This window comes from Thunnus albacares, chromosome 11, assembly GCF_914725855.1.
Source record: "Thunnus albacares chromosome 11, fThuAlb1.1, whole genome shotgun sequence".
NCBI lineage: Eukaryota > Metazoa > Chordata > Actinopteri > Scombriformes > Scombridae > Thunnus > Thunnus albacares.
The window spans coordinates 617,575-645,471 of record NC_058116.1 but is presented as its reverse complement, the minus strand read 5'-3'; the positions used below and the strand labels follow the sequence as shown (position 1 = coordinate 645,471).

The 27,897-nt window shown below is 37.9% G+C and overlaps 1 protein-coding gene across 1 annotated transcript; it reads right to left on the bottom strand.

The window, feature by feature from the left end:
- Positions 1 to 1,144: 1,144 nt before the first annotated feature.
- On the bottom strand, positions 1,145 to 26,395 carry itgb2 (integrin, beta 2). The gene is made up of 16 exons (XM_044366023.1): positions 26,340 to 26,395; positions 22,074 to 22,125; positions 20,239 to 20,336; positions 17,789 to 17,990; positions 17,058 to 17,228; positions 14,730 to 14,971; positions 13,171 to 13,329; positions 12,798 to 12,893; positions 12,616 to 12,705; positions 12,334 to 12,471; positions 9,401 to 9,594; positions 8,759 to 8,991; positions 7,740 to 7,959; positions 7,386 to 7,600; positions 5,160 to 5,326; positions 1,145 to 1,776 (listed from the first exon to the last, which is right to left on the bottom strand). The coding sequence occupies exons 2-16, from the start codon at positions 22,120 to 22,122 to the stop codon at positions 1,711 to 1,713; spliced, it is 2,340 nt and encodes a 779-aa protein (XP_044221958.1). The 5' UTR covers positions 22,123 to 22,125; positions 26,340 to 26,395; the 3' UTR covers positions 1,145 to 1,710.
- Positions 26,396 to 27,897: the final 1,502 nt, after the last annotated feature.

Sequence of the window (27,897 nt, the reverse complement as noted above, 5' to 3'; positions counted from 1 at the left end):
ATGTTCTTGTTTTTGTGTGCTGTTGGTAAATAAAAAACTTGGGTTGACCTTGTTGATGTTGTATTTGATGACTGTTTTTTATTATATCTAAGTTATTTTCATCATATCCCCAAGTCAGTTTGTGACAGATAGCACATTACACTAACTCACTCATATTACATTCTGTTAACTTTGTTTTGCCTGTTAGGGCAAGTCGAATTATATGTCACTATGACAACTGGCTTTTAACACCTCTGAGTGTGGTCAAAGGGAACTACTATAAACACAATCATTCTTACCTGCCTCTTATTATCTCATCAGCCCCAGTATTATATACCTGCCAAGGTTCATGCACTCTTGGCAAGATCATCAGTGGTGCTGTGTGCCTTTGTGTTCCAATCACCTTAATCTGATCATGTACCTGTTCTTGATTTCCTGCCTGACAGCTACTATCAGGCTGACCTATCTGTCTGCCTTGCCCCTCTGGATTTGTTGGCTTGTTTGGACTGCCTGACTGTAACCCTGTTAATTTCAACACTGAGTTAGTAAAATGCTTTAATCAACCTGTCCTGCCTCAGTCTCTGCATTTGGGTCCTTTATCCTCTTATCTTGTACAGACCCCTGTAACAGAAAACTGTGTTTTCTGTGTACCTGTGTGCAAGGACTTTAATATTCTCAAAAAACTCAGTGAATATACTCAGTCTGCTGATGAAGATAACTTCAGAGAAAGATAGAAAAAGATAGCTCCAGAAAAACAATTAAATGGATCTTGAGGCAAAATGGTTTTGTTAACTGCTATTTCTAAGGTCAAGAATGAAGCTCAGTTGATATTACTGTTTTGCTTGCTAATAGACAGTCCCAGACAAAGTGAATGAAATTGGCCCAGAGTCTAACCACCATAAAATGTTTGGGTATGTCCATATTATTCTTCAGTCATGCAGAATCATCAAGGTCTCATCATCATCTTCCTCCTTGCTTCGGGTCGCTGGTACCAGACATTTTTCTCAGGAGTTGGTGGAGACCAAAACTATTTGCCGAAAACTAAACTTAAAACTTTATGACTAAAAGAGTTAAATGTTCACAGCCTTTTCTACTCCCTAATGGCCAAAAATCTTTGAAACAATCTTATATATGTCACTTACATAAAATAAGAATAAATTGTGGAAATGTTTAACTTTGATCTTTATTCATTGGTTTTAGCTCCAATTCATATAGCATTTTAAACACACTTTAGAAGGAATCATTATGGAAATCAGTAAAAGAATGTGCCATATCAACAGAAAAGCAACTTACATGATACATTCAGTGTATGCTATTATTATATTCTGCACCATTCTAAATTCTCCCACTGTATATATTGTGTATATTATAAGCCACACTATATTTCAATCTCATCTTACTTCTTAAAATAGCTTACTATAATGTTATCTCATTATTACAAGCAATGAGGAAAAATGTGCATCATTTGGAAATAAGCAGGGTAATACAATGCATCTTTGGATAGTAATTCATCAGTAGGAAAGGCCTTGGTAGACAAGTCAGCATTAATGCCAGTAAATAAATCTGTGAACATGAAAATGGAAAGCAGTAACATTTGCCAATAATATATAAGCATTACAATAAAATATAAGCATTACAAATAAGCATTACATAATTCAGATACACAGGTTTGCACTGAACTCTTTCCACAGCTGTGTTTGCTGTATGAATGCTTTGCTGCAGGGTAAATACTCATTCTCCAGTGAAGGTTGGGTTGGTCACGGTGGTGGTGGCATTCTGGAACAGTGGGTTGTCAGCCTGTTAACAGAGAAAGCCTGATGATTACTGTGTTTCCATTTCTGATGATTTTTTAAATCATGTCTTTAAGTCACTGAAGTTAAAGATTTCACATAATGTGGAAAAAGCAAATTGTAAAAGGACACTGGGTCCTTGTAGACAGACCCCTCAAGTGCTGTGCATGTGGTCATATCCACAATCTAGGAAGAGCACTGTAAATTATCTGATACAAACTAGTATTTAAAATGGAAATCTCAAAGCATAGCTATTATCTGTTCCATAATGACCATATGGCAACTTGAAAATAATGTATATTTCCATAGCACTAATTTTATCAGTACTACTGTATTGCTCTGTTTTGACTAGTTGCAAATACCTCAAATGTGAGTATTTGGACAGACCCATTATGCAAAGCTTTAAAGTCTGTGAAGGTTGAGTGTTGAGTTTCATATAGAGCAATTACAAACTGAGCAAAAATCGCAAAGTAGAACTAAAAATCAGCGGTGGTGATGTATGACATGGTGAGTATGACATGACTCTGTTGTAGCCTACTTATGGAATTAGTGTCTGGAAATGTACTATATACTGAATTTATCAAGACAAGTATCCAATAGGGTTTTTCCACTAGCCCAGGTTGGTCTGCTTTAGCTGCACCCAGCCAAGCCAACCCAAAATGGAATGTATCTCCACTACAGCCTCACAGCAGGGCATGCCATTAAGGCAAAAGTTAGACACGGAGTTCCACAAGGTTCTGTACTTGGACCAATACTATTCACCTTGTATATGCTTCCTTTAGGTAATATTATTAGGAAACACTCCATAAATTTTCATTGTTATGCAGATGATACCCAATTATATTTATCAATGAAGCCTGATGAAACCAATCAGTTAAACAAACTCCAAGCATGCCTTAAGGACATAAAGACCTGGATGACCTGCAATTTTCTACTACTAAACTCAGATAAAACTGAAGTTATTGTGCTTGGCATTTAACACCTTAGAAACACATTATCTAATGATATAGGTACTCTGGATGGCATTACCCCGGCCTCCAGCACCACCGTAAGGAATCTGGGAGTTATCTTTGATCAGGATATGTCCTGTAACTCCCACATAAATCAAATTTCAAGGACTGCCTTTTTTCACTTACATAATATTGCAAAAATCAGGCACATCCTGTCCCAAAAAGATGCAGAAAAACTAAAACTAGTCCACGTATTTGTTACGTCTAGGCTGGATTATTGCAATTCCTTATTAATCAGGCTGCCCTAACAAGTCTCCAAAGACTCTCCAGCTGGTCATGTACTAACAAAAACTAGAAAAAGAGATCATATTTCCCCCATTTTAGCTTTGCTGCATTGGCTTCTTGTAAAATCTAGAATAGAATTTAAAATCCCTCTCCTAACTTACAAGGCCCTTAATGGTCAGGCACCATCATATCTTGAAGAGCTCATAGTACTGTATTAAACCACTAGAACACTGCGCTCCCAGAATGCAGGCTTACTGGTGGTTCCTACAGTCTTCAGAAGTAGAATGTGAGGCAGAGCCCTCAGCTATCAGGCTCCTCTCCTGTGGAACCATATTCCAGATTCGGTCCGGGGGGCAGACACCCTCTCTACGTCTAAGAGTAGGCTTAAAACTTGGATCAGCCCTTAGTTATGCTGCTATAGGTCTAGACTGCCTGGGGACTTCCCATGATGCACTGAGCTCCTCTCTCCTACCCCTCCTCTCCATCTGTATGCATTCATGAACCATCAATTCATGTTACTAACTTGGCTTCTTCCCCGGAGGTTTTTGTGCCCCCCGCCCCCTTCTTTCTCTCTCTCAACCCAACCGGTCAAAGCAGATGGCTGCCCACCAAAAGCCGGTTTCTGCTTGAGGTTTCTACCTGTTAAAGAGTTTTTTTTTCTTGCCGTTGTCACCAAGTGCTTGCTCATGGGGGAATTGTTGGGTCTCTGTATATTAAAGAGAACGGTCTACACCTGCTCTATGTGAAAAGATTTGGCGCTATATAAATAAAAATTGATTGACTGATAAAATTGAGAGCCATGATAGTTGTGTTAAGTTACTGCTGATGAAAACTCAACAGTTCCTTCTTTTGCTGCTTCATATTAATATTCATATTTGTCAGCAGCGCTGTTCTTCAATAAAAATAGCTGGACACAACATGATCTGGAGATATTTGGAGCTATTTGTTCAGCGGATCATTAGAGATAATTCTAGGAGGAACAGTACAAGCAAAAATAGCCACAGTGAGATGTTTGATGAAGAGCTGCAGATAAGAGGCTCTAACTGCATTTTCTGCAAACAGCACACCTCCAGCAGCTAAACAACTTCTTTTACCCTGTGTAATGGAAAAACACTGGCAGTGTGCCAGCTTGACTCCAGTGCTCACAGCATGGCTTGGCACAACTACCCCAAAAACAGCTGAAAAATGCCCCAAGTAAAAATGAAAGAGGAAGTCTTGACTTTGCATCATCAGCAAGTTAAAAGATGAACATTTCAGAAAAAGGGAAGCTTCTTACTAAAAATACAAGGACATTTTGAAATAAAGGCCTGTCTCTAATTTAAACCTGATGCAAATGCATAAAAGTAACACTTTCTATGAAGCCCATGTCTATGATGCCTAAAAACATACTTATAACGAGTTATAATCTGCTAATAGCACTGTATAATTATAGTTATTAGAGCAGTGCCTGTTCAAAACATGCCTGTTGCTTGGCCTCCACCACTGCTTCAATGCATAGAAAAATTAGTACAGTTGATGTGAGGTGTGAATCAGTATATATACCAATAACTTGAAAGAAGCTAACATTCTATTATATACAGATGCTATAAATAATAGGCTAAGTACTCCAATAGTAAATGAATGTTCTTTTCTCATTTGAGTGGGTATGTTTACTCAAAAGATTTGTGCTTTGTCTATAATGTCTGTATTTCCACTCATTGACTCCACGGGCAGAGGAGGGAGCATATTAACATTGTTTACCATGTATTTTTTATATATTTCTCAAGAACTGCTCATCCAAAGAACTTCACACTCAACACTGCACTTCCTTAGGTCCCCAGCAATACATCCATTAGGTATGAAGTACATAGGATGAATGGTGTTTGAGATACACAAAGGACAAACATACATGCATACATATAGACACATGCACTGAATAGCACTTAACACTGGCCTTCAACCTAAACTGCTGTACTCCAGAATCATGTTTTTCTAGAGAGTTGATCAAGTAGCTTGTCATTCAAACATGAGAGGAGGTGCTTAACAACAAACAATAGATTATAACAAAAACAACAACACTATAAAAGAAAAAAAAATCTTAAAATGTAATTATTTCTAGTTTTTATTTTTGTTAGCTGTGATAATAAAAAAATGACATCAAAATAAGTTGTCTCACCTCTGCCCACTTAGATTTCTTCTTTTCATTTTCAAATTTCTTGAACTCTTTCATATCCTTCATGTAGATTAAGAACTTGATAATCAGGAGCAGCAGGATGCCAATGAGAGCCACACCCGCGATGGAGCCTCCGATGATAGCTGTAACACTGGGTGGTTCCGGACAGTCTGGGGGTAGAGGAATAAAGTACAGAAGGTATACACATCCAAAAAGACAAACTAGAGAAAAAAATGAAATATAGCTAAGTGGATGTCTGCTGACTTTTTTAGCCACGCTAGTGACATGGCATGAATCCTAATTGCTATGGTGATTCCCTGACCTTTTCTCGGGCACCACTATGAGGTTTACATTCAAAATGCCTCCACAACTTTCAACTGGTTATGAAACAGTCTCATGATGCCTCTGATGCCTCTATATGACCTACATAAGCAAACAAGACCATCAGCGAGAAGATTGGCTGTTTCTATACGGTCATTTTAAATGCCTGCCATGGGTCAGATTCCCCATGACATCAGACAAAGCAATTTATGGCACGCAGACCGGAAGAGCCTATTTTACATTACATGTAGCATTGTGGCATTGTAGCATGAGGGAGTACAAGTACTAGGACAAGGGGAGGATATTCTCTTTGATTGATAATGTTGAAAGCATAGACTGTAAAAAAATATGAACGTAGTCACTGTGACGTCACTCATTGGGTTGTGAACTGCTGTTTTGAAGCCTTGAGTGCATGGATGTATAAAGAGAGTTCTCTTCTTGTTGCAATTAATTTTCATGAACTGAAAACACACTGTGAAATAGCAGCAGATAAGCCTATACTCTGTGAATCTGGTTACGACATGGTTATGTTACGTAATCAACGTTGGTAGCGACTTGTCAATTACAACGTAGCCACGCCCTAAAGCATACGCTGCTTTATCATCTATTTCACTCTAAATGGGGCCACAATTTACAAAATGAACATCATGATGTATTGAAGAAGACCTGATACTAGCGATTGAGACCATAAATTCATTAGGAAAGTGTTTACTGGGATCATCAATCAAGTGAGAAGTAGGGTCATTTTCTCATAGACTTCCATACAATCAGACTTATTTTTGCAGCCAGTGGAGTCGCCCCCTGATGGCCATTAGAAAGAATGCAGGTTTAAGGCACTTCCGCATTGGCTTCACTTTTCAGACCGAGAGCTACCCACTTGGTTGAAAGTGAAGTTAGACTTGTTGTCAGCTTCCCGAATCATTTTAAAAAAAGACAAGAGAAAAAGAAAGAGTGTGCGAGTGAGCTGATAGCACAAGACAGACAGCAACAGTGGTCGAGCAAGCTAGAGAGTGAATGAAGAGAGGGAGCAACGGTGTAGCAAGAACAAAGGAGTAAATCTGAGAAATAAAACGTTATTTTCTCATTGTTTCACAGTAGTTACATTCTAAAGCAGATTTGCTGTGAATGCCTTACACCTTGTAACCTAGGTGTATGAACAGTACGAAAACAAAGTTTACTTTGTTTCACCATCGTCATATTACAATTATTAATCTTACATAGCCACAAATTGATAGATTGCCTCATTGCTATGCATCCTGCAAACAGCTGTGTTTACAAAAGAAAAACAGTATTAAAAATAAGTAGCGTCTTTCTTTCACTCGCTTCCAAAACAAATGCACTCGCTAGCCAAGATCTTTATGACACGAGGTGGTGGTGCTCATGGAAAATGCGATCTTCGTTATGGGTAAACACTACCGCTTTTGTCCAAAGGGGCCACTAAAATCAACACAAAATGAAAATAATTCCTTGTAGTAACTTTGATGCAGACATTCAGCTTCCCTTCAGGATGAATTATAACACCATTGGTTACTCTTTTCATCTAGTGCCATTGTCAGGTCAAAATTTTCAATGTGATGTGTTTATGAAATTGAGGAAAACAAAAAGCAAGTTGAAAACATGCAGGTCGCTTCGCAGACCATGTTGAGAGCTTAAGATGGTGAATATGGTAAACATTATACCTGCTTAATATCAGCATGTTACCATCATCATTGTTAGCATATTAGCATGCTGATATTAGCATTTAGCTCAGTGCTATGCTGAAGGACAGCCTCACAGAGCTGCTAGCATGACTTGTTTATGTTTACAAATTGTGGAACCACAGAAAACTGCACTGAAACGGTGAAATTGGTCTTAAATTTAAGAATTTGTCATCTCTGAAGAACTTACTGTATTTAATTTGCAGCTTACCTCTCTGATTCAGAATTTCAGCCTCATAGTTATCCTCCCCAACCAACTGTTCCAGTTTAAATTTAACCCAGCAACCTTCCGTGTCCTTCTGCTGGCACTGCTTGCTTGACATGGTAAACTTGTCTACCATCCGATGATAAATGTTCTTGCTGCAAGCCACACTGCAGTTTTTTTGGAAGGGACCTGAGTTGAAGCCAAGGCATTCAATGCAGTTCCTGAAAACAAGATTAATAGCAGTGTCAAGTGTCAAGTCTTTTGATCTCAGCACAGACAGTGATGGAGCTCCTTAAATTGCTAATTTTTTATTTGTTTATGATCACATTCTGAACTTTGGGTTACATTTGGACTACTTACATTTTGGTCTGGCAAGGGTCAGGGCAGCCCAGGCATGTCTGACATCGTGGACGCTGGTATCCCTCGTTACACTCACAGCGGTTACACTTGCAGCTCCCTCGGCCATAGCACACAGTGTTGTTAATGGTAAGACAGCCCTCCGTAGACACCTTACACTGACAGGCTGAACCCTCAAAGCCTTCGTCGCATTCACATTTACCACAGTTGCATTTACCGTTTCCTACAAGTTGTGAGCAATGGAAAGGAGAGTTAGAATGATTTGAACTACAATTTTACATGTGTATGGTACCACCTGCATATCCCACATTCCCATTGAAGGATGATTATGAGAAACATCAGAAATTAATGCCAAGCATCTGCAAGGTGTAATTAAACATATGAACAGTGGGAACAGTATATCTAGTCAGCAGTAGACTCTGAACAAACTGCAACATTGGCAGATAGCTTTGAAAATGAAGATTCATAATTAAAGGTCTTGGCTGACATGCACTATGGAGACTGAAAGAACTGTGCTGTGCTTGGTCAGTCTGTCTTGCTGTTTTCTCCAAGTTTCTAATGCTGGTGGAAAATGTTGACAGTGAAGAAAAAATGAAGCAACTCGAAGAACGACTTGAAAGACTTTCACTAACACACAATAATAAAGCCAATGGCTAATATTAACTCATTTTTCCAACAAATCCTCCAAATTATAATTCATTAGTATAAAGACGTTAATCTGAAGTTAAATAAGTGTTTCTCCCTTTGTAAAGAAAGGCAGAGACTCTCTGGTCATGACTCATACAACAGGTACCTAAGTACGAAAAAGGTGATGAATGCCACAGATTTTCTCTTAAGAATGAATTTGTTCGTATGAGTGGTTCTTGCGTGAGGCCACATGTGTTTTGGTGAGAAATACTTGTATCAGTAAACCATAATGAAGAACATCAGTTACTTCGCTGTAACATTTGCAGATTAAACATGCAGATCCACTCTTTATTTAATCAAACAATGCAAATTATTTGAAATGACTGAAACTGTACCTCCACATAGTTTATTCTGGAACTTCTCACAGTGTTCATCGTCGCATTCACAGTAGTCACCATGGTAACTCTTTCCACTCTCTGTGGTGTGGCACTTACACCTGCCACACACACAGTCTCCTCGACCCTCACACTCAGTGCCATTTTGCCTCTGACAGGATGATCGCCTGGCGCGCTCCTCTCTCTCATTAATGGAGCACTCGCAGAACTGTCCGACAAAGCCCTCTTTGCAGCTGAATAAGAAGAAATTCGAGAGTATGTAAAAATCTTAAAAACTAGCAAAAAAACCCTATAAACTGTAACAATAAAACTGTAAAGAGCTAGCCTGTTTTACCAGCATCCCTCCCTCTATGATGCATTTTTAATAGAACATTTCTTCAATCATTTCTGAAAGCCAAAAACAATTTTCTCTTCTGTCACCTTCACAGATTTTCCATTTTTTAATTAATCCACACAACTCTCCTTAATGTCACCAGTTGCTGCTTACAGATTAATCAAACTAGACACAGAATCCAAGAAAGCAAATTAGCATATTTTTCAAAATATAAAACTATTCTTGTAAGTGTAGGTGACCAAAACTATTTGGTTCCAGTGCATGCCAACTCACTGTCACAGTCATGATGTAGGATTTGTAACACTTACCTGCAAATACCACACTTGATACTTCCCTCGCTTTTGCAGTGTTGCGACTCACGTTTGTCATTGTGAGTTTTACATTCACACTCACAGTTTGTAGACAAGGTCACTGTCAATGTGTCTTTAATGCCCAGTGGTCTGATAGTGAAAGACTTGTCCTCCATACATTCGTTTGCTGTCACAGTGACTTTAAAGGAAATCTGGAGAGTGCAATTAGGTTTGGGATGTCATACAGAAGAGAAATACATTCCATAGAACACTTTAAACATATAATAAACTAAGAAGTTGGGTCAAAATGAGAGTTTCACATTCTTGATCCCCGCTTGTGGTAACATGCATGCCTCAAACCTATCCTTTCCAACTCTTCCTGAATCTGAGGTGCAACAGTGGCTTGGATCCTGTTTTCCAGCACCATGGCTTTAACTTTCCTTGGGAGGCTGAGCAATGTGATATACCAAAATTTGCAGTGCACCTTTTGATTCCTTTTTTTTTGGTACTCAACCTCTACGCAACATTGAGGAGGCAAGTCAACCAAAACAATCCTACAGTGTTCAGAGACTTTTGCTTCTAAGGACGAATCTAATCAATCCCTGCTGCCTTGCCACCCTTTGCAGAGTATAGTGAGCTCTACTGATTGCGTAACCTCAGATTCAGGATGTGCAAAGCAGATTCTGTCCTTGCCACGGAACAGTGGACCAGCTTTTTACCCTTGCAAGAATAGGAGACGCAATCACCAGCACAAGCAGCACTCTGGCAGTTTCCTGACCTTCCTGACTCACTTTGCCTTTCTATGTGGTATTTAGATGCCTAGGGCAGAGTAGACGGTGTACAGGTGGGAGGAGAGGCACAAACAGGTGGGAAGTTCATTCAAATGAAGCAGCACAAAGCGAGTTGTTGGTATTTTGGTGGTAAATGGGTCTTAGATATTGCACTGATAATAGATGTCTAAGAACCATGTCTGTTTCTGTTACTTTTGGTGATTTTAACAAGAGCAAAGTAAATACTTGGGATAATGGAAATGTAATAATGCTAATAACTATAAACTATTTAAATTAAACACCCCAGTAGGTGTGTTTAAATCAGCTGCTGCTGTGTGACTGTGTGGTTATTTGGCAGTAGCGCCAGGCTGTTATTGTGTCCAGTAGGCTCATTGATTTAGATTTTTATGGCTTGTGTTCTGCTGCCGTTTTATCTCTACGTATGTAGTGTATGGTTTAATGTTAATGCTGCTGCGTTTGTCTGCTAGCTGTCTTTGTGCATGTGTGTGTCTGCAGTGTGCCAGACTTTGACATCCCCTCTATGTGGTGTAATTCTTTTCAGTTTGTTTGCTTTGGTGCCTATAATGTTACTTAAAAACTTGATTTAACAAGTTGTTGCCTATTTTAGAAAAATACTGTATGTAATGGAACCAACTGTCTTTTTGGTTGGCTCTTTGTGGTTGGCCCTCCTGATTTTCCCTGTCCCCAGTCTTTAGTATTGAGTCTCTATTCTATAAATAATCATGGTAGCCATATACCAACACAATATGAAATCAGAATATACTTCTAAAATAATTACAAAACATAGGCTTAACTTTAATTTGTTGTAGTAATATTAGCCTACTGTTAGAATTATTATAGAAGTGTTTTGGTATGAAAACCATCACCTCTGATTAAGTATTAAATATTCTGTATTACACATCGATTGACAATTCTGTGAATTATATAGCTATGAGAGCGTATAGACCTCTTCCCACAATATACATTCAGAGGGCTGAACAGACTGGACCAATATGGCAGCCACAGCATAGATCCTTCACACCACCCTATCTCACCTAGACAAGAAAGGGAGCTATTAGAGATTACTGCTCATTGACTACAGTTCAGCATTCAACACCATAGTTCCCTCCAGGCTCACCACAAATCTCAAGGACCTGGGATTAACACCTTGCTGTGCATGTGGAGCTACTAACATTAGCTTAGTACAATAGTGACTCTACAATACTAAAATTTTATCACTAAGGTGCTGGGATAATTACTGGCCATTTGGAGGACGTTAAGCATATCCTCAATGAAAGTTGATCTCACAGAAGGGTGCATTTCTGCTTTTTGCATATGATGTGATTCTGCTGGATTCATTTGACTGTGACCTCTAACACGCATGGCATTGCACTGATGGTTTGCAGTTGGGTGTAAAGTAGATTGGATAAGACTGAGTCAGCGTCTCCAAGTCTGAGGTCATGGTATTCCTCCAGAATGGATGGTGGCCAGATTGCTCCTTTTGAGTTGGGAGTGAGTTACTACCTCAGGAATTCAAGTATCTTGGGGTTTTGTTAACAAATAAGGGTAAGATGGAATACAACATTGATAGGCGGATTGATACCACATCAGCATTAAAGCCTGAATTGTACTAGACGGTTGTAGAAAAGAGGGAGCTGAGCCTGAAGGCTAAGTTCTTGATTTACTGGTTCATCTATTTTCCAACCCTGACTCATGATTATGAGCTTTGGGTAATGACCAAAAGAATGAGTGGCTGAAATAAGTGTCCTTCACAGCATGGCTAGGCTCATCTTTAAAGATAAATGATACTGAAAGGAGCCAGTTGAGGTTGTTCGGGCATTTGAATATGATGCCTCCATGCCACCTCACTTTAGAAATACTTTGAGCATGTCCAACTGGGAGGAGACACAAAGTGATTACACATCCCACCTGACGTGGGGAAAGTGTCGAGGGAGATGGATGTCTGGGCTACCTTACTAAGTCTGGTGAGTCCATGACTTGGACCAAGATAAGCAGGGGGAAGTGGATGGATGGCTTTTTTAATGAGAAGTGCAATATGGACACAGACATGAGGAGCACCCAATACAATGTTAAAGCCTGAAATTGATATAACAAGAACTGTGTGCACTTATATATAAACATCACCATGATATATTTAAAAAACAGAAAAAAAGGACTGACCAGGTGGTTTTCAGGGACTTCGTCACATATCCCCTCGCTGTGCTGTGGTGGTCCTGGATGAGCACATATTGGGGTGTAGACAACTCTTACATTGTCAGGGAGATTGTCATGGGTCACAGTTACTTTGGAGGACAATCTCTGTCATGGATTACACATATGAGAGGGTTGTGAGATATGATAGAGACAGAAATAGCAAAAAATGTATTGGTCTCAAATGACAGTTTTACAAATACATAAAAGGAGAGAGGTAGCCACATTTTTCAATGGCGACTGACAACTTACATTGTAGGCGCTTTTAATCAAGTCAACAACATTTTTAGAATCTGATGACAGAACTCCCACCTCAGATTTTGGAATCATTTCAGAGAGTTGCTGGGATAAAACACAAGATTCAAAAATCATTTCACAAGATTACAGTGTGTACTCTATATATAAAAATAGGTACAAAAACTATTGGTATTTACCTTGTACACTGTCTCCACATTTTTTGTCACTGCAAATATTGGCTGAATATTGTTTTTCTCCAACTGCGTAGCTAGTTGTCCAACAGATGGGTAATCCTGCACACAACAATTAGTGAAATCAGTGAAAGTTTGTAAATCTGATGTTATGACGTCCATGTTACGCCTCTTAAATGACCATTTGATATATTGACCCCTGAAAAAAAAAAAAAAACTCCCCGGCTGTGGATTTGCAAGAAAACTGTTTTTGGAATCAGTGTTGTGACAATAAGTCAGTGATGACGGTGGTTCCAACTTGGGTCTATTTTCATAGTTTTGCCCATCATTCCTATCAGTTACGATAACAATGCATTCCCTTATGTGATCCCACACATACCATCTCACTGCTCTTGGCATAAAGGTTGTCTTTCATGTGGCAGTCTTCATCATTTGGCTCCAGTATACCGGCTAATTTTCCATCTCCGGCCATGTGGAACCCAGCATCAGTGGTCAGCACAATCAGCCGAGTGCTGCTGTTCCTCCAACCTATTTTTTCCTAAGCAACAATATGTGTTAGGGACCATTTTGGCAAGAAAGCCTAAAATGCTCAGTTGAAAGTAACTTTTAATTTACTGGTTTAAAAAAACTGTGATCATGCTTGTCAACCTTTATATCCCACTAAATTGCTTAGTTGAAGTATACATAATTGCTGTCAGGAGTGTGTTGTAATTCTTTTGCTGTAGAGAGGAAGTCATGGTGAATGGTTGGGAGTACAAAAGCCGGAGACCAGTGTTCACGTTCTGTCCCAGATGCAGTTTTGGTTAAGGTTAGGGAAAGATTGTGTATTGGTTTGAATAAAAATATAGATTACAGTAGAATATAATAGGCCCTTGTTGTATTTCATGTCAGCGTTGACCATTTCAATAATTCAACCAAGGCCACCATTTTACCCATACCTTATTCAAGCTTTGAGTTGCATAAACAGAATCATAAAAAATACTTAGCAGCCAAGAGCAGATATTGTTTTGTGAAGTGAAATATGTTGATAGTGAATATTTGACAGCGACATCCTTTGGTCAGAATGGGCTCCTAATTCTTTTTTTTTTTTGCATAAATTGATTCATTTATTTTGTCAATTTTTAGTTTTAATGTTATGTCCTTTGTTTCTTTAACACAGGCTAAACCATCCAATGGAGTCTATATGCTTGACTACTGTCCATATAGTATGTTTGTTTTCCAGCCAATCAGGACACTGTACAATAATTTGCCAGCCAAGGCTACAGAGGGCCTTCACAAATTGAGACAATAGGGTGCTTTTAAACCTGTAGTTCAGCTCAGTTTGTAAAGACCAAGGAAAAAAATGTCGCCTTTTAGCTCTGGCCCTGTTCGTGTTCACACTTATTATTATATTATGTTGTGTTGTGTTGTATTGTATTTTATTGTATTGTATTATATATTATATTATGACAAATGAACCAAGAGTTGTTGACATAAAGTCTTATTGACTGGACAGTTTTGGCAATTGTCATTCTGCATCATGGAGCACCTATGGAGAAAGAGAAAATTCTGTTGACTGACTTTATAGGCCCCATTTTAGTGCAGAATGCATTGTGGCACTGGCAAACTGGTTTTTTTTGTTTGTTTTTTGTTTTTGGGGTTTTTTTGTTTTTGTTTTTGTTTTTTGAGGGTGCACTGAGGTCGTTTCCCCAACTGCACTGGTTTGTTATCTTGATAATTCGCTGTACATCCAGTGGGAGGAGAGGCACAGTAAATGGTGTGGCAATGTCAATCTAATTTTAACTTTATTGTCCAAAAATTGTTGAGTTATGCCCTTTAAACTTATACAGCCTGTTAAAGATGTAGCCTGTGAGTTTGAATGAATGTTAGTAGTTAGCAGTACTGCTACTTCTTTGTGTTACTTACAGTTTATAGTTATGTGTTTGGTTGAGTCCTTACCCCACATACAGCAGCCTGCATCATGGCATCAAGACTCCCTTCAGGAGAGTCCAAATTCCCAGAAATGAATTGCTCTCTCACTTTTGTCTCGAACTTTTCCTGACTTGATGTCATACTAAGCACATGTCTGTAGCCAAAGGCAGCCTGACACTGCTGGTCATTCTCATCACATGGTTTCTGCAGTTTCTCCTTGTTGGTGTTAGTGTAAGGAAGGACTGTCTTATCAACAAACGCACCAAACCCTGTAGTTAGAGAAACAGCAATTAGTTCCTTGGTCTTGTTTTTTTATTTTTAAGGTAACACCACTTGAAAGGTTTATCAGACATTTCAGAGGTGTACAAAGGAATAACATACTGTAATAATGGGCAATTCTGTTATAGAATATAACCTTGTTGGGTCTCACTAGCTGACCACATGTTTCAAGACTAGAAACAGCAGGAGTCCTCAAGAAACTCCACCCATGGATCCAGGTTATCAAAACTAGAGATCCCCCTCTTAACTTCCTCTTTTCTCCTCCAGCTGTGGCTGGAGCAGCTCCTTGCTTTTTTCACCTCCAACTGCTGAAAGAGCAGCTCTCAGCTCTTTTTTCTCCCCAGCAGCTCTCTGCTCTCTTGTGTGGCCTACTCACAGCAGACACACATAGAACTCTTTCTTTACAGCAGAAGACGCGAGAGCCTGCCTAAGACTCAGAAACTAAGTTTTCCAGTGCCAGCAGCTATCACACAAGTCTGCTGGCTGGTTTAACAAGTACAGGAGCCACGAAACAGAGTTAGCTTGCCACTAACTCTATACAAAGGACTGGACCTGGGCCCTCTGAACTGCACAATGGGAGCACCAGACCCACACAGCAAATCCTGCATTCTTTTAGCTTTGGAGCCAAACTCTTCTCAGCCTGTCTCTTCCACGGATTCACCAGCTAAGAAGCAGAACACCACAAAGCATCTCTTTCTTCATGGACTGGTAACAACTGGGCACAGCCTAGCAACATATAGTGAAGCATAGCACAGCTAAGCAAGAATGTTTAACTTAATCGATGTACTGTACATGTATTGATTTGGTTAAGGCTATTCATTGAACTATTGTTGTGATGTCCCTGTTGTTCATAGTCAGGTTATTACATAGCCACACTAAGTTAATGTTAGCATTCTTAACACATGTTACACCCAGTAACTAGGCCTTGCATGCAACTAACCTCTTCCTAACCTGGCACCTTGATCCTACATCAATTGGTCTTGAATAGAGAACCACACAGTTAAGAGGTTTAAAACCCAGTTTTGCAAACTTTGGTTCAGGCAGGACATGTGGTTCAAGACACCACATGGTCTGGCCTTTTATCTCTGTAGTTCCCTTTGTCAGCCAAATTGTCGGCATGCCATGTGCTCAGTCACCAGGTGACTGCAGCCATCTTGCCATTGTCCTCCCCACACACACACTCACACTTGTATATAGGTACACTTAGCTTGACTAGTATTGTGTTTTGTTCTTTTACCTGTTTGTTAAATAAATGCTTTTGGATAAACCTGTTGTCAGTCTTATGTTGCACAAGAATGAGTTTTGCCAACCTCTGCTCTGCAAAGAACTCCCAAATCCCTCAACCTTAACTAGGTATTGATATGGTAATTTTGTTTATAGTTATTAAGTTAATTATTAATCAAAGTTCCAAATTGATAGATTAGTACACTTCGAGACTGAATTGGGCATCTTTTTCCCTGACTCCAGGATGGTGCCCGTTATTATTCATTCTTATTAATAATTTTATTGATTTTAATAATTAATAATTATCTTGATAATCATTCATTATTGCTGATAGCCAAACTTGTAGCCAAGGCCCAACAGCCTGTATTTTTTTGTAAATACTTTGTACAAAGTTGTTTTGCCATAAATCTAAAAACATATATTTTTAACATATACATATATAATTACAGTAACCTATAATTTAAAATGTATTACAATGTAAGTATATCAATACCATAACTAATTTCAATACAGAGACTTTCTCCACTTTTCCTCTCTTGTTACTGAGTAACACTACAAACATACCCTATAACTATTACACTGATTAGTTGGGTTTTTTTTAATGCTTTTGCTGTAATCTATTTTAAGTTTCTCTTAAACACAAATTTCTTGTCTTCTTTCCTTGTACCTACTTACAGTATGTCTCAATAATGGTAAGCAGTAGGTATTTATTGATACATGGTATGTACAAAATAACTCCACCGTAAGTTATGGCTGCACTCTACAGTATTACTAAATAATATATTTGTATATTGTCTAAAATCGGTATTTTAGACAAGTCAAATTGTCAGATTAAGATTGCAATCTCATTACCTATTTCTGCATAGTCAGTAATGGTTTTCAGAGCTTTAAAAAGATCTTGTCCCAACTCTTTGACATTTTCCAAGTCATCTTTCATGGAGTAAGACAGGTCCATCAGGTAGTAGAGATCAACTGGATAACCCTGAACTCTTTTAAAAGACACATTGAATGAGGAAGGAAGCCCTGTAATCACAGAGAAGAAACAAACAAGTGAAAAAAGAAATAAAACAAGGAAGAAAAACAACCATGCTCATATTCATGTCATAATATGACATGAAAATATAGTGAAAATATAGTGTAAATATAAAAAAATATTTTGGAATTTGTCTGTGAAGATTCTCAATCATTCAGGCCATGGTTATCCAAGGAAGGTTGAATCAAGGGCAACTGGACTTGGCTATAGATACATGAAGATGTTTCTCCTCTCATCCAAGGGGCTTCTTCAGTTCTAACTGAATTGATGGGGAGTCCCAGGTATTTAACTTCTGTGGGGTCGTTATCAAGGTCTTTGATACCTCATCTCTCCACCAGTCAGATAGAAATGAAGACGCCCCTTGGATGAAAGGTGAACTTTGTCTTCAATGATCTACAACTAAGTACAGTTGCCCTTGATTCAACACTCCTCAGATTTTGGAAATTATTACCCCTTACCCAGTCCAATTCCAATTCCAGCCAAATCCAGATAATAACCTTGGAACACACAGCTGCTCCCATTTTTACTCTAATCCGGAAATCAAACTCACCAGGTCGCAATTTCAGCCTAATCTTCTGTGGACTCAGCTGGACAGGCTCCTGCTTGTCAAATGACGTGGTCAGAGGATCATTCTTGACAGTGTTTATATTGTTCTCAGGGGAGATGATATCTTCCTCCTCGCAGCCTCTCTCCAGCAACTGAGCCCGGGTGTCACAGCGTGCTGCTTCCTGCTCACCTGCTTTGGTGAAATTCTGTTCAAAGGGATTGCAAAAATAAAAGACATTAAAGAGATAAGAATTTGATGTTTATACTAGGTTCACTTATCTGCATCTGCATATATCATTGCTATTATTACTCCCTTGCATGAGGTTTGAGCATACTGTAAATTCTCAAGTAAAAGTCTCAAGTAATACCTGTAGTATGATAGCTCACATAGTAAATTAGGTATAATTTATTTTCCCACAGCAGTAATTCTACATCCATCTATGCAGGGTGTGTTTTGTGTCATTGACAGTAGCTTAACAGCAATCCAAAAACAACAAAGTAAGTAAATAGAAATAATTAGTGATTAGTATCTCTTGAATTTAGTTAGTGCAGCACAGTGGTGAGTATGACATGATTCTGTTGTTGTACTGATGGAATGTGGAAATGTATTCTTATCAAGACATCAAGTAAACATGGAGGAAATCGAGTTCAGTTTAACCAAGTAATAGGAGAAATTATGAATAGGTCTGTGTCTATTATAAGCCTTTTCCAGATAAAGGCCTCGTTCTCTCTACATTGGCCCAACCAGTGCTGGAGAATTTCTGGTACAGTAGTACCAGGGTGGTGTATAGAAACGGTAAATACTCTTGATTAAGCATAGTGCTCAACAAGATTAACTAGATTTGAATTCTAAAGACTAAATTGCCATAATTTGGTTCTTTACAGCAACAGTCAAACAAATCAGTGTAGTAAACCAGCAGAGGTCAAGTCTGTTAAGACTGCTGTCTGTGTTATGGTTGTCAAGAGATATTCTTAGTTATTAGGAAGAGTATCAAACAATATGCTATCTATTGGTTTTATATAACAATGATGGATCTGGAAATCTGGAAATTTAATTTCAGATAAAGTTTCTGCTATTTGTGTCACGAATGGAAATGTGACCATGTCATGGAGCCAACCAGCCCAATGGACAGGCAGTACACCTGCTGTTTAGAGCATTTGAACAAATGCCCAATGCTGACATTGTTCTTGTGAATAGTCTCAAAATGGTTGCTTGAAGTTTAAGTCATGAGATGATCTGAAGTACAGAACTTATAATAACATTTGCTAGCTATGAGTTCAAACTTAAAGGGAAATTCCAGTATTTTTTCAACCTGGACTCTATTTTCCCATCATTTTGAGTCTAAGTGACTGAGGGTGACAAGAAATTTGAAATTGGTCTGGTAATCAGCTGGCAGCTGCAAAATGAGCTGCAATGTAATCCTTGGGGGCAATTGTGCTTGTCAAAGTATGTCCACTAAAAGTGCTTGTTTTTGCCACTGATAGGGTCAGATTTTTATTATAAGTGTCTGACAATGAACGTAAACACAGGAACTAGCCACCTGTAGCAGCATTATGGTTAACTGCATAGGGATATATCCAGGGCAGCTTGCCAGCTAACCGAAACATATTCGTCCACACATGCCAGTTTGTTCACATGTATGAGGCTGACTTTCACCTTGGTTGAAAATACAAGGAATCTAAAAAGTTGCCCCCAAGGATTACATTGCAGCCTGTTTCGCAGTTGCCAGTTTAAGTGCTCTCGCTCAGTACAGTACCAATGCTAAAGATTTCTGTCCCCATTAGTCACTTACACCCAGAATGATGGGAAAATAGGGTTCAGATTGAAAAATACTAGAATTTCCCTTAACACTTATGATGAATCCACATAAAAAGCATTTTTAGAAGCATTTTTGACATCCATCACTCACACATCTCACGAAACAGATCTGCTTCCATTTTATTAAATGTTTCGATCCACACTGACTCTGGGAGACGAACCCCTTGCCTTTTTTTCATGCTCCAAATCAAATATTTTCCTCCTCTGGCATGTTTAGTAAAGCGTATAGTAGTATAGTCTCTACAGAAATCTGTTTAAATAACACAAATCTCCTGCTGTTTACACGTTCTGAATTTATTAAGGGTATCTATATTGATTGAGTGAGTTTGACTCTGTCCTCTCAGCTTATCTGGAGCTGCTGCTGACAGACAGCTGGTTCTGTGGACAGAGACGTCTAAACACAGGTTGGAGTTGGTGTGGATTGAACAGATAGAATGCTTTCTCATCTGCTGTCTATGTGGATTCCCAGTTAAACCTTGAGACTTGTGGACTTCATGTACTCTATATCCAGATAATAAAATGATTCCTTGTGACTTACTCATTGTATTTACACATAGATACATAAAAACATAAATATTTACAGCTATACAGATACAGCATGGGAACATCCATGGACCATGAACTGTGTTTCTTACCAGCTGTTGGCACCACACACAGTATGGCCCAGATCTGATACAGTCACTACAGGAGTTGATCACAGACTTTGAGCAGACTTCCTCTTTTTGACATAATCCTGGACAGAAAAACACACACTGTATTCAAAAATATTCATAAATTGGAATAATGTGCGGTGGACACATAATTCTAATCTATTTTCTTTATGTCGACCTTGTATAGAAATGTTTTTTGTAGGGGTGGGCAGATAAACAACTGTGGTATCTATAAAACCAATATTAAGTCCTGTTTTGACCAGACCTGTCTCACTTTAGATCACGCTCTGGGCACAATCTGCAATGTTTGTTTCTCTGCTGCTGTTGCGTGTACGTGTGCAGAGTTCACGTAATTAGTTAAAAAATTCACACAGTGAATATTTGTTATTCACCATGATAATCTGCCTTGTGTTTTAATATTTATGGGATATAGTAAATAACAGAGATTAGTAAAAAGAAATGCAATGTTTGGCAAATCACTGAGTGGTAATAAAAATCTATTCAGAGGTAACCTAATAAAGATGTATTCACTTCATAGTAAATGACGACATACTGTATGGCTCACCCCTACATGATAGTTAATTAGCTGCTGTTAATAGTAAAACATATTGCTGCTACTGGCCCTTCTTGGTATTGGATCGAAACTAAATTTTGTGTTGTCATCCAAATTTGTCCCTTAGCTTGACGTTTTTCAGAAAAGATAAAATTCCTTAGAGAGATAGTTATAGTAAAAGCCTTTACTAAGTTGAACATAATGGTTTAAAACACTGACTCCTTTTGACCTCACAGGGTCCTCATCAGGGCAGATGCTGTATAATGTGAAGAGATAGATCATTGCATGTGTGACACACAGCTATATGTGGTCATATTATGTGATTTAATTTTGTATTCACTTTAATAGTCATTGATGAACACAAACATACTGGTAGTCCAGTGGGTTGCGACTGATTAGGCTACTGTGTATGACGAAAATCTTCGGCTTCCTTACTGGTGCCAAAGATGTGCACCTCTGATTCATGGGACAGTTTAAGCTTGGCAGGGTAGAGTAGAAATGGTTTGTAGCCTTGTTTCCTGGCCGTCTCCACTGTTCCGGAAAAAGCATGGTGCCATTTCACTGTATAGTTATAGTATAAGCGGAGATTCTCTAGCAGCTTTATGGATTAGGTCCCGGTCTGTGAAGCGGAGCAATTTTAAGATGAGGGCACGTGGTGGTCCACTGGTGCATTCAGGACCAATTCTTTGTGCTCTCATCACCTCCATCTTTCCCTCTGCCCATGTAGGGAACCATTTGGGAGGTGTTGAGATGAGGAAGGACAAAGCGTTGGGTCCCTCAATTGCTTCTGGTAAATTTTTGATATGAACATTGTCCCATCTGTTCAGCTCCTCTTGCAGTGGCAGGGACTCTTCCAATAATTTGCATCTGTATGGGAACCAAGCAGCAACCTCCAGGGCTGAAAAATTAAGCCAATGCGGAAGTGCCAACAACTGCAGTTCCTTAAATGGCCACTTGAGGCTGGCTCCAAAAGCGAGTCAATCCACATAGACCCCCATGTTAAAATGCCCAATTTTACAGCAGAAATAAACATGTTTATAGCCTGGTACAAAAAACGGTTTAGGACTAACTGGACTAACTGCAACTGAAACTGAATGACCTTTTGGCTTGAGCATTCCTTATTAATAAAGTTTTGTTACTACTATTGACCCCCTTTGCATTACACATAATCATTTCATTCATTGATTCATTAATATAACAAATATTGATTAGTTGACCTTAATAGTTTTGCAAATAAATAATGTAATGTTGACTTTTTAAAACTTACCATTGCTAGCCATCAACAGGAGCAGATGAATTAACAAACACTGATCCATTTCCTGATGACAAAAAAAAAAAAAAAACATGTATGAAAAACTATGAAACAAGGATCCCTTAAAATAGAAATAATTAATCCTTGATTTACGCCTGGAAATAAATTAAATAACTTAGGATATCTTCATCTGCCCTCAATGACTACAGACTGGTTTCCCTGACATCGCACATAATGAAAGTCCTGGATAGACTGGTGTTGGCCCATCTCAGACCTAAACTGAGCACCTCTCTGGACCTGCTGCAATTTGTCTAACACCCTGAGGTTGGAGTTGATGATGCCATGATCTACCTGCTTCATTGAGCCCTAACTCATCTGGGCAAAACAGGCAGCACTGTGAGAATCATGTTCTTTGATTTCTCCAGTGCCTTTAACACAATCCAGCCTGTACTGCTGAGAGAGAAGCCTCAGAGGTAGATGCCTCCATAACCTCCTGGATTACTGACTACCTGGTAAATCACTGGTAAAAAGTGTACAAACCTACATTTAACATCCTCAATTGTAAATATAAATACACTCCAATTCAAGTGGTTAACACAGGCAGTTAAATTATTAATTGATTAGTTATTAATTAGAAAAGACCATGGAGTCTTAAAGAACATTTCAATTAAAATTGATAATGTATTTATCTGGGTATTGTAATCAAAATGTTAAGCACATAATGTAGCATCATTCTGGTAGCAATTTTTTAAATGTAAAATGTAATATTATATGTTGTAATAAAAAGCATAACCTTGTGTGTGCCACTGCAAGAGCAAACACAAATTTATCTACCAATTTTCTTGTGCATACTGGCAGTTCTTACACACAGATGTAGAACTCTTTCAAGGCATACTTCAATAAATGAGGCCCCTGGTGTATGAGGGGTTGATTATGATTTTTAATTGCTTTCTCATAGATTATGTATCTGAAGGAGATCTTGTTTGTGAACACATCTAGGGCCACTCAGGAGCAAGTCAATCGATGCAAGGAAGTAACAAGGTGAGTGAAATATCAGCTTTAATGTGTGCATTAGAAATATACATGTATTCATGTAGACAACAAGATTACTAACTGTGGCCACATTTAAGTCTGGCCATACTAAAATGCTAACAAGCTGAAATAGAATTTCCAATAAGAGTTGGTTATGAATCATAAACTTGTATAAAATGGTGCACATTGACAGTGTGACAGCATTCATCCAAATACACCGGCTGTCTGACTTCATGAAAAAAACAAAAACCCTACAGACTGAACGAGATGTGTACTAGGGCATGGAAAAAGTTGGTTAACCAATAATGATTGACTAATCATCAAGTCAATGCACTCGTCATATGAATACAATGGTTTCCTGTAAACGGAGGCTTGTGTTGCACACTGTGTCAACACTATCAACACCATAAAAGGTAGAAAGCAACACCACAGGGTTGGGTCATCAGTACATTTCCGCTTTTTGACTCAGGCTGAAAAGTGCTCATGAGAAAGCAGAATATATCTATCTTGTATGTACCTATATTCTTTCGACAGTATTCTGTGTACATTGCTTTGTACAACTCACAAGAAAAAATCTAGAGACTGTTAGCACCTGTAATAAAACTATCTTAATGATTAATAATAAGATAATAATAATAATACTGAAATAATAATAATGATAATAATAGTAATAATAATATATTTGTCTGTAAAACCACATTTACTCATAAAATGCATCATAAAATGCAACATTAGTTCCAAATGTATACAATAAAAGACTACGAATTTGAATCTATCGCCATGATTGATTAGCAGGTAAACTATATTCTTGACAAAGATCCGCAAAAGGCCTTAGAGTATTATTATTATATAAATCACCCACCGTCTTAATGCCACAATATAACCAAAGACTCCATATAAATGAGGAATTACTGATGCAGAGTTTAGGGTATAACCACAAATGTGATAAGGTATTTAGATATGGTCTCAAGTCAAACTGCGTTGATAATCTGTCCCAAACCCACTTCAGATGTGCGATAATAGGATATAATTTATATTCAGCAGATCGGACAGTTGAGAGGTAACTGACCAGAGGGAGAGGATTACATATATAGCTCTCTGTGTTATACCATGGTGGTGCTTGTTCAGGGGGACACATCCACTGGGCCAGATGTCTCAGGCAAAAAGTGTAATGATGCAGTAAAACATTTGGTAGTTCAAGCCCTCATGGTCAACAGGCTTTTGTAATTTACTCATTCTAAGACAAAGTCCTCCCGGACAGGGACTTTCTGCAGAGTTCCTCAATTTGCCAAAAATAGTTGCTGTAATCCTTCCTCCTGCTTGTACTGGCCAAGAGAAGATCCCTTTATAATGCACTTACAACTAAGCTTCAGATACACCCATTAAAAGCATTTTTGCACAAAATGACTTACATTAAGAGCACATTTGGAGGAGAAAAATCTCTTTCAATGTTGATATGGGCACCTGACTGTTGTTTTAAGACAGACTTGAAATTGCAAAATTGCAATCCTATCCTTCAAGACAGTGAAGAAGCAGAGAAGATTAAAATATATGGACTTAAAATATAAAAATAAAAATAACACATTAAATATCGCACAAGACAAGAGAAAAGATCAAAATTCAATTACTTATAAACAATATTTACCACAGACTGTTCCAACCATGGGATGCTAGTGCTATGAAATGTTACATGAATATGAAAGATATGAAGTAACAGATTACATTTCTATATTTCAGGGTGGTTATTTTTAAACAGAATGCCCTGTCAAAAATAATCCAGGTATGATGCCAGTTGAATAAATTCTTGAAATGAAATGTTCCAGGTCATTGCAAGGTCCAAACGATCAAAAATTGGCAATTTATTTTAATTTAGATGGATGTTAAAGGGCTAAAACCATCCAGTGAGCTTACATACAGTATGGGAGGAGTTAAAAGTTACAACACCATTTTTATTTCTGTTTTTACCAGGTGTGGTTTTGAGAGACCAAAATGGTGACAGCAGCTGAGCCTTAAATAAAAGACCTGAAAACTTCACCACTGGTTGTATATTGTACTCAATGCACAAATTGTAATTTTACAAGAAGCAACTGCTTCTTTAGTGAGTTTTCAAAAAACAAATATATTAAGATGCCTTTCTGTTTTTTCATGAGTCAAGAGATACTATCTGAGGGGCAAAGATTAAAGAGATACTAGGGTTGATATGGTTAGGTCAGTATCACTTACTACAATAAGTTGTTATGAATATAAATTATGAGTATTTATTACGTTACAAGTGAAGAACTAATTACGCATGACTTGATAATCGATTAATTGAGGCCTTTATAGTAGATAATGGTGAGTTACTAAATAACAGACTTGACTAGACTAATTAATAATTAGGTAATATTTAGTTCATAAATATCACTGGCCACTTTCTTCATGAGTCGTTCCTGATTAATTCCAGATGCTGAGCGGCACAAAACTAGTAACTACTTATTCATTGCTAACTACTTAAACATTAGTTACTATTTTTATACTCCCTCAAGTAAAGTGATACATCAAACTGAGAAGTAACTAAGTCGTCCTTCATTACTTCATATTTATATTGATGAACTTAAATTCATAGCGTTAATAAACTACATCATAGTTTGTCACTTAACATGAAAACAGGTGACTATGTGTATACACAATGACCACTATTGATGTTTTTGCTTGTTAGCAGCTCATTTGGACAAGTAATATGATATGATGTAGGAGAAATGATTTTCTCTTGTACATGGAATAGCAACACATTTAGCTGACATAAAATTGAGTTTAAAAAGTGAAATTCACATAATGTAATTACATAGTTCTGGATTTATAAAGTAAATGGAAAATTCAGTTCATGAAAATGCGTCCGTTAGTAGTTAATTCCTCTCAGAAACAAGCAACGAGAAACAGGAAGTTTGTCTTCCTCATTTAACTTATTATAAATTCCCATTTTCTCACAAATCAGTGGTGCAGCTACTCTTAATTCTAGCAGCCTGACTTCAGTGACTCACGATACTATGAGACTTCTAATACTATGAAAAAAAATAGTATGAAATAATAGTGCATCATATAATATCTGATTATGTAAAACAAAGTTTTCTTTCATCAACCTTAATTTGAAACACAAGACTACCAGCTTCTCATGTAAGATTATCAAAACTTAAAGGTGGAGAGCATGAGAAGAGTCAAGAAGCTGTTTCTTTACAAAAACAAACTATTTCTTTACAGAAGCACACTTACCAGAATCAGGAAGATGCAACTGCAGCTCTCCTCTGTGGTTGACAGTTGAGTTAGATGAACGTAGAAACTCCACCCACATGACAGGAAGTGTGCAGCAATAAAGAGATCGTGCAAAAGAACAGCAAGAGTTGGGTCACAGAGTAGGTCACACATTACAGCTAGAAAATACACTGCCAACAAGAGCTGGAGACGTCATATTTGCGCTGAGTCACATAAATAAGGCTCTATCTTGAATTCAAACACACCTACAAATACCTCTAAAGCTCTCTAATTCACACATAATTTCACACAAAAAGTCCATTACAATCAAAACATACAACAGCACAACAACAGTACAAAGCAAAAAAAAACAAACAAACAAAAAAACCCCACAAAGAACACACCATACAAAATACAAAGCTACACACAACAGCACATCACATACACCCACAATGTCAATTGAAAATTCATAATGTAAACTAGACTCAGTGGTCACACAGATTTGTCTTTAGTTGATTTTTTAATTTGGCCTTGAATGTATTGATAGAACTACACTTCTTCATGTCATCAGGTAGGGCGTTCCACTGAGTTGTGGTTTTCACACAGAAAGCTGACTTCCGAAATGCAGTGTGACAAAATGGCATGGTACAATCTTGTATAGAGGATATTCTGGAGGATCTAATAGAATTTACTGAGCAAGTGTATGCAAAGTCACATAGTGGAGGAGGGACCAAACCATTTAAAATATTATTAATTGTATTTCTCCAGTACCCTACAGTGATGGAAAGGCATTGGCTTTTTGTCAAGAGTTTTTAGAGTTTGTTTGTATAAGGACTCAAGAGGTCTTATGGCTGTTTCTCCAGCCTGCCCTCAACATGTGATGCAATAAGACATATGGGAAAGAATCATAGCATGCATAAATATCTTGGCTGTGTTCAAAGGAGACAGTTTCTAATATGTCTCAAATTTGCAAAGTTGTACTTTATTGTTTTAACAGTTTTTTTTAACATGTTTCTTAAAGTTGAAATTTGGATCCAGCATCACACCAAGACATCTACACTTAATGTAAGATTATGACAGTAATGTAATGCTGTCTGTAATTGCCATACACTGTATACATTTAATGAAAATTAATAGATCAAGACATCATAATTATAGAAAGAGTACAGCTTCATTGTTAATCTGTTATTTCTTGGTTGGTGTGTATATTTCAGATTCAAGCGCCTAGTGCCTAGGGTGTCCATCACTTTAGCAGAGGCATTAGCCTCTCTGGTAGCCAATCAAGCTGTGCCTGAAAAATACAAAACCAGGTTTGTCAGTGTCATTATTGTGCTTGTTGTAATCATGAATATACTACAAGTGACTACAAACTATTCAGTCAATTAATTGATTAAGGATTTAAGAAGAGAACAAATCTTGAAATAATTAAATGAATAATTTAGACATTAGAGAGGGGCCAATGATGAAGGCCAACGGTGGTTTGACAGACAAAACTCAGACAGAGGCTCACCACATATTTTACATTTATTGTACATTACACAGAATGAATTTATAAATATATTAATATATTTTTGTAACA